Source organism: Microtus oregoni, unplaced genomic scaffold (genome assembly GCF_018167655.1).
Source record: "Microtus oregoni isolate MIOR12 unplaced genomic scaffold, Mior012 000024F_ref0000369, whole genome shotgun sequence".
Classification (NCBI taxonomy): Eukaryota; Metazoa; Chordata; class Mammalia; order Rodentia; family Cricetidae; genus Microtus; species Microtus oregoni.
The window spans coordinates 33271364-33279411 of record NW_024543083.1 but is presented as its reverse complement, the minus strand read 5'-3'; the positions used below and the strand labels follow the sequence as shown (position 1 = coordinate 33279411).

The following is an 8048-nucleotide window of genomic DNA, read 5'->3' as shown; positions in this document are numbered from 1 at the left end:
ACCACAGCACACACAGGTTGTCTCTTAGGCTCGGGGCTGCCCCTCTCCACATCTGCTGCTGTCTTTAGGGGCCTAGCATCTCTAATATACTAGGGTCTCTGTAGCAACTGAGATTTCACCTTAAGCGATAGTCTCCTGGCCTCTCTTTAGGGACGCTGACCCTGCCAAAAGGTGCCAAGCCTCAGCTTCTCTCCATAACCCCTTCAAATCAAGGGTTTTCACTCAGCTGAGATTGACCCTTCACCAATGGCTTTTTGGCTTCTCTTTCAGGATTCTGACCTTGAAACTTGGGGTCATGCCTCAGCTTCTTTCCAGGAACCCTTCGATCCTGCATTTTCATACCACCCCAACCAGTTAATTAACGAGGCATTTTCTCCAGCAGCACGCAGCAGGCTTCGATTTTCTCACTGACTGGCTTCAAATTTCTCCTAAAAGAGATATATTTAACAGCTCACGGATATGTTTTTCAACCTGGCAGGAGATGCGCCACTTGTACCAGTCATTGGAAAAAGAAGACTATTATTCCAATTGCCAGTTCTAGCCAATCCAATAGGTAAATAGTCAGAGCTAATCCTTACAGGCAGTTAAATTGCGCAGTGCCAGATAAACACTCCTGTGCTGAACTAAAGGGTGCTGCTGGCTAACAAGGCAGCTGCCAAAGTTACCTCTCCATCTTATAGGAGATGGGAATTTAGGGTCACTGAAACCATGCTGGCACAAGAGATACCTGCTTCAAAAGAGGGATGGCTATTAAAGCAACAGTAGGTCACTGAAGAAACATTTAAAGCGTTCAATGATCCATGTCAAGATAAGTAACACAGCCTGAAGTTAAGTACACCAGGATAACTGAAAATCAGGGTTTTGCTTTATCATTAGACATGAACAGCCTAGGGGAAAGAACTACATAAAATGCAAACTCCACCCGACCATCTGATCAGAGCCTTGCAATTAACTTCCCGTTGTGAGAAGTGAAACTAGTGTAACGAGGGCTTTAAAGAAAAATAAATTGTCCAGGGAATGATGAAGTTTGTTAGATTCTATTTCATCTGTCTCTCCAAAAAAAAAAAAAAAAAAAAAATTCAGTGCCTAAAAATCATCATAAATATCCTTGGGGGAAAAAAACTTCTATACTAATTATATTTCCACTTGGGCTAAAACCGAAGAGAGCTAAGATGGTAGCACAGAGGTGACTGGGGGCAAGGGAACTGACATGTGAATAGACATGATTAAAAGATGTTAAACTGGCCTGTTCTGCTGAGCAGCAACCAAGAGAGATGTGCTTGTCACTGGAAAACGTCCACAGAGTAAACAGCAGCCAGGGTCATTACGGAATTGAATAGAAGAAATAAATTGGGGTGAAATTAAGGACAGAGAAATGTGAACTGAATATCTGTGATGAGAAGAGCAGCCAGACAGTGAGACATCTCCCCCAGGGTAATTATGAGACATCTTCTGAAGGACTTTGAAAGGTCACATTTCATCATGTCCTCAATAAGCATTTTCCTGTCCTGTGGGCTAGAAATACCTCTCTTCAAAGACCAGGAATATATATGTGTGTGTGTATATATATATATATATATATATATATATACACACACACACATATATATATGTATATATATCTGAGAACAATGAGTATAGGTAGGCATTAACATGAGGAGCTTATGTGAAAGAAAATAAATAAGTAATAGGAACCACAGGAAAGAGACAGGTCATTGGCAAGCTGAGAAGGGATTGGAAACACACCCTGTCTAAAGTCTTGAAAGAAGGATCCACAGACCGTCCATCAGCAACAGCAGTAGCTCTGTGTTGAAACTGATGGCACAGATGTCTCTCTAACCCGTCAGCCTGTCTTGCATTCTCCAAGACGTTCAAGCAGTAGCCTCATAGTTGGTGACAATTTAACATGTGTGTTTTCTCTCCTCTCCTCTCTCCCTCTCACCCCCACCGCCCCCTGCCACCCAGTCTGTCTCTCATGGGGTGGAGTTTTGAAATAGGTTTTCACTGAGTAGCCCTGGCTGTCCTAGAACTCTATAGAGCAGGCCGACATCAAACTCACAGAGATCCACCTGAGTCTGCCTCCCAAGTGCTGAGATTAGATGCATGTGCCGCCACCATCACCCAGCAACATGGGTGTTTTTTATGTCCTTAAGCAATGAAATAATTCTCTAGAAATCTTTTTGTGATACCCTGTTTGACTAATTACTGAGAGTACTCGTAGCTCAGAATGCAGGCTAGCATTAAACAGATCTGAGATAAAATTTCCCCTCTAATATTTACTATATAACTATGACTATTAGCCCATTAACATACCATTCAATCATCCAACTGTCACCTGAAATTGAGGCGTTGGTGCTCTTGGTTGTAAAAAATCACAAGGGAAAACGTCAACATAAAAGATCAATGTTTTGGAAAGCTGTATAGAATTCGGAGAATTAACTAGAATCAGGTGAGATGATGTGTGGGCGTTAAAGGAGGTGAATCACCAAGCTTTGGGCAGGGTGGTGCCTCTAGGATGTGCCTGCATGGATTACTGTCATCACTGTCACTGGACCATAAACTAGACCCTGCTGCCACAGGAGAGTGGATGCTGCAAGCATCTAAAGGATCTCTGCATCTCTTCTTCTCACACTGAATTCTGGCTTCCCACTGGGAGCACCTGCTTGGCCAAGTCTAGGTTACATTTGTGTGCCGAAGCTCTCACGGGACAGAGTGAGGGTGTATTTGCTCTTCATCTGCTTTAACGGAAGGCAGAACTCAGCCTCAGTGGAGGTTCACACTGTGAGAGAGTTCCTCCAGGTTAAAATCTGGCTAGCTCAGTTCCATCCCTGACCTTCTTCTAATTAAACTTGCTGGAACCACTCCTTCCTAACCAAATGCAGACAATCTACACAGTCAAAACATTCACGAATCTGGAATAATGTCTCCTCTAAGGAGCATGGCTGCCACATCTCAATATCCAGCAAACAATGGCCCACATTGCAGCAGGATCAACTTGGCCTCTACAGGTAGAAGAATGGAAAAGGGTGTTAGCAAACATTCCTATGCCTTTCTAACCTAAAGCCATTAAATTCTAAGTTCAGTCAGTAAGAGGTTAGACTGCAAGAGCTGTTCTTTACAAATATCATAGAAAAGAAGGAAGCAGGTAGAAAGGGAATCTCTGATCATTCTATCTGCATCCAGTCACTCGGCCATAGATAGAATTCTCTCTCTTCCTCAATAGTCTTTTTTCTTAGTGAGATCACCCATTTCTCCATTCTTGATAGGTAATATGATTTCTTGGGAAACCTGTCTAAATGGAATTACAGGAGACTTGTGTAATTATTTTTCTTTTCTTTTCCTTTTTTTAAAGATTTATTTATTTATTATGTACACAATGTTTAGCCTCCACGTATGCCTGCAGGCCAGAAGAGGGCACCAGATCTCATTACAGATGGTTTTGAGCCACCATGTGGTTGCTGGGAATTGAACTCAGCACCTCTGGAAGAGCAGTCAGTGCTCTTTAACCTCTGAGCCATCTCTCCAGCCCATTTTTTTTTCTTGTTGTTATGAATGAATAACTGACAAGAAGCAACTGAAGGGCAAAAGGCATTATCTTAGCTCACAATTTAAGATGGTGAATAGTCTGTCGCGGTGGGGAAGGTGTGGCAGCGTGAATGTAAGGGTCAGGAACCAGAGAGGGAACAGGATAGAGGGCAAGGAAATCAAAACCTGAGGCCTGCCCCTGCTGACTCATTTCTACTAGCAAGGCTCCCTAAGATTTCACAACCATCTGAACAGTGCCAGGAGCTGTGGACCAAGTACTAAAACCCCTGGGTAACCTTTTACATTTGAACATGTCAGTATCCTCTCTGAATGCAATAGGAGAGGGTTCCCCAAATCATTCCCAGAACGTCACAATAGCCGCTTGTTGCCTTATTTCTGTTTTGTTTTGTTCAGTGTTAGGGACTGCAGCCAGGATCTCTTGAACACTAGGCAGCCACTCTACCATTGAGCAGGATCTCAACACCCCACTCGACACTGACCTCCTGTTATGACAACATGAGTAGACCCAAGTGCACAGATAATAGGCTCATTTTCCAATTCACTGTTTTTCTTTTTTCTTTTAGCAGATGTATTCACCCCTTGAGCACTTAGGGTCCTAACCATTAGCAACCAGGAGAATATAAGCAAAACATTTTAATTAGTCATTAGGTATAATTGGTTCTATTCCTTGCTTCCAAATAATCTGAGACTAGTCTAAGAATATAGAGCTAATATCAGCCTAAAGAGCTTGCTAGGTGTTATGTTGTATCTGACACAGAACATCTTCAATATTTCTGTCCACAAAGCTAGCTAATTCTGTGTAAAGGGAACCTATGAAGATAAACAAATAGCTAATAATAAATAGATTGCCTTTCTTAATTCATTATAAAGGAGTCTTGGTTCGGTGCAATGTTTTGTAAAACCTGTGTATAAAGTCTCTAGTAAATCCATGATTATTAGGACTCAAAACATCAGCAAAACAATTCACTGCCAACAACAGCCTTTACTTTATGCCTTTTTCCTACCTTCCTAGATTTCAGGTGCTGCCCAGAGTTTCCCCTATGGAACTCATTACTCATCCAAGACCAGGTTGAATGGGGATGTGAGGTCTCTGCATCCCACCCCTGGCTCACAGAAGGTTCAGGTACCGAATCAGGCTCCTACCATTTCCCTCTTATTCATCTGCTTCCAAAGAACTCCCTTGAGATCAGTCATAGGTGGATTTTCAGTTGCAAGTGGGGTTTAGAAAGTCATAAGCAGCAAAATATGGTAGTTCATGCTCAGGATCTCGAGCTTTGGAGGTAGAAATGGGAAAATCAGAAGTTCAAGGCCAGCCTTGGCAAGCTTGTGCTACTGAGACACTGTCTCAAAAAGCAAGCAAAACCAAAGCTGAGAGCATGAGAAAGAAGTAGGAGAAGAAGGACAGACGTAGCTGAGTGAGTGAAACAAAAATAAAAACTGATGGTGCAGGACATGATCAGTGACAAAACATGTTGTCATGGTGTTTAAGAAAGGAAATACAATCGTGCTGGCTAGTCTTACGTCAACTTGACACAAGCTAGAGTCATCAGAGAGGAGGGAGCCTCAATTGAGAAAATGTTTCCATAAGATCCCTCTCTATGGCATTTTCTTAATTAGTGATCAATGGGGGTGGGCCTCATCCCTGGACTGGTGGTCCTGGGGTTTATAAGAAAGCAGACTGAGCAAGTCAGCAAGCAGCACCCAGCCATGGTCAGTGTATCAACTCCTGCCTCCAGGTTCCTGCTCTGTGTGAGTTCCTGCTCTCACGCTCTTGATGATGAACTGCTGTATAAAACTGTGAGGGAAACAAAGTCTCTCCTCCCAACGTCACTTACTTGGCCATGGTGGTTTTCACAGCAATAGTCACCCCGACCAAGACAGCAGTCAGTTATAGGTCTTTGGCATAAGTAATAAATAAGCATGCAGTTGATACACCTCACCAGCCCAAAATGTTATACTTTAGTTTATCTGTTCTTGTATTACATATACAGTGGTTAGTCTGCTTCTCCTAAAACCCAAATACTTTATCCCACAAATCACATAAGCCTTCTTCCTTCTGCATTCTCCACCCCCGCCCCCCCCCCGACACACACTATTTTGAAATAATCAGTTTTAGAGTTAAGAAACTCTTCTTTCTACTTGGTCAATTCTGTTTATGGTCTTTATCTCCCATTTCCCTCATTTTATTTTTCACATCGAGAATTCCTGCAAATGTATAAATATTTTATATTTAAAATAAACATTTTAAATTTTGCAGTCTGATCCTGTATTCCTGACTTTACTGAATCATTTCTCTACTTTAAAACAAAGAAACAGCTTTTCCTCTGCTGCCGCCAAGGTGCTCCTGCCGCACTGGGGTGAGGCCTTCACTTTGTTGTGGGACTAGCACCCTGCCAGCAGTCTGCAACATGGCCTCCTTCTCTGAGCTCGCCTGCATCTTCTCCGCCCTCATCCTCCATGAGGATAAGGTGATGTTCACGGAAGATAAGATCAATGCCCTCAATAAAGCAGCTGGTATCAATATGGAACCTTTCTGGCCTGGCTCGTTTGCAAAGGCCCTGGCCAATGTCAACACTGGAATCTTTATCTGCTATGTAGGGGCTGGTGGGCCTGCTCCAGCAGCCGGAGCCTCACCAGCAGGTGGCCCTGCTTTCTCCACCGCTGCTGCCCCAGCTGAGGAGAAGAAAGTGGAAGCAAAGAAGGAAGAATCCGAGGAGACTGATGACAACATGGGCTTTGGTCTTTTTGACTAAGCGTTTTGATAACATGTCTAATAAAAAGATGAACCTGGGAGGGGGGGGACAAGCAAACAAACAAAACCCAAGATCCCCTGGTCTTCCTTAAGACAGTAAAGTAATTATCTAACTTTTTTTCAGGTAGCTCATAAGTTTCCACTTATTTCTGATGGGCATCTCATTTCTTCGTTCAAGGGTACCTCGTTTCCCTGATTGCTCCAGATGTTGTTGCTATACAACTGCACATTTAGAGAAGTGGTGTCTTATCCCTTCTGTGAAGAAATTGTAGACCAACTGGCTTTCTCTAGGAAAGCTATCCACCAATCAATTTATCCAGAGGTCCAAGGCATGCTATCTGATAGAAAATCAAGCAAACTTGGCTTTCTCTGCACTTTTCCGGCAGCTTGGCCTGTCCAGATGAGCAGGTAGATTGACCTGATTACATGCACAGAGTCCAGCTTGGACCACGGGTGTAGAGCCACAGTCTGAGTCCACACAGGTTGGCCTGGTTCTGAAAGCAGTCGGAAGCTTAGGTCCAGGGGTTAGTCTAAGATTCTTAGAGCCTTAGTCCACAGGTTCAAGTCTGGTTCCTGGATCTACCAGGATCAGTACTGATCCTAGTTCTGTTAAGACCACACCTGAACTCCAAGATCACTGAAGCCATAAAAACCCTACTGGAACCTGGAACTGCCATGGTACTGAGGTGTGGTTGGGACCTGGATTCGTGAGAAACAGCTGGAAGTGTGGGTACACATAGGCCAGTGAGGGCTGTTCTAAAATCTGGGTTTGATGGTTATCTTAGGGCATACCAACACTAAGATCTACTGGGATGCACATGATCTTAGTCTTCTAAAACTTTGGCGCTGCCAGTGCCAGCCTGGATTGTAGAGCCACAGAGATGGTCCTAGCCCACAGAAGGCCTCAATTTTGAAGCTTGTGGTGTTAACCATGTACTCAGGTAAGCATGAAACCTAATATTTGTGAACTTCCTTAGCTCTGAGAGTCTGAAACTTAATATAGGCTTAGAGCCTAGGAGTATGCTGTTGACCCATGTTTCTATCCCAACAGGACCCACAGCTGTTTAGTCCCAAATAAACAGGCAAAGGTCTATGTTAATTATAAACTGACTGGCCTATTAGCTCAGGCTTCTTATTAACTCTTACAGCTTATATTAACCCATAATACTTGTTTGTGTTAGCCACGTGGCTTGGTACCTTTTTCAGCGAAGCTGTCACATCTTGCTTGCTCTGTGTCTGGGTGATGACTACAGACTGAAACTTCCCTCTTCCCAGAATTCTCATTGCCCCACCTCTACTTCCTGCCTGGCTACTGGCCAATTAGTGTTTATTTAAAATACAAGTGACAGGGTACAGACCATTGTCCCACAGCAGTACAGGGATTCACCCGTCACTTGAAAGGCCTGGAGCCTGTGTGACAGTAGGTACTCTTAAGAGTGGGCCTATGAGCTATGTGATGGCTAGGATTATAGGGACTAGACTTGTGTAGGTTGTAGTCCTGAGACCTGAGAGCATGCAGGCCTACCTAGAGGAGCACGTTAACCAGAGCTGGGACTACAGGATACAACTTAGAGATGGAGTCTGTGGGGACTGAACTGCTACTACTGTGGGCCAAATCATAGGCCTGAAGTGAATGGTCTCTCACTGGTATAGACTGAGTTCAACAGGTAGGCCTGGAGCCGGGGACTGTGACATAGAGGTTCAGCCATGGCTGCTGTCCTAGTGTCTAGGACTAGAGAGGCCTGCCCAA

General features: G+C 43.8%; 1 protein-coding gene across 2 annotated transcripts; it reads left to right on the top strand.

Annotated features, from left to right (window-relative positions):
- The first annotated feature begins 5954 nt into the window (after positions 1-5954).
- Positions 5955-6299, top strand: LOC121462106 (60S acidic ribosomal protein P1-like). 2 transcript variants are annotated; one of them, XM_041673494.1, is made up of 2 exons: positions 5955-6025; positions 6101-6299. In XM_041673494.1, the coding sequence occupies exons 1-2, from the start codon at positions 5955-5957 to the stop codon at positions 6297-6299; spliced, it is 270 nt and encodes an 89-aa protein (XP_041529428.1). The 2 variants fall into 2 exon arrangements, with proteins under 2 accessions (XP_041529428.1, XP_041529427.1); XM_041673493.1 differs by having other exon boundaries at positions 5955-6299.
- Positions 6300-8048: the final 1749 nt, after the last annotated feature.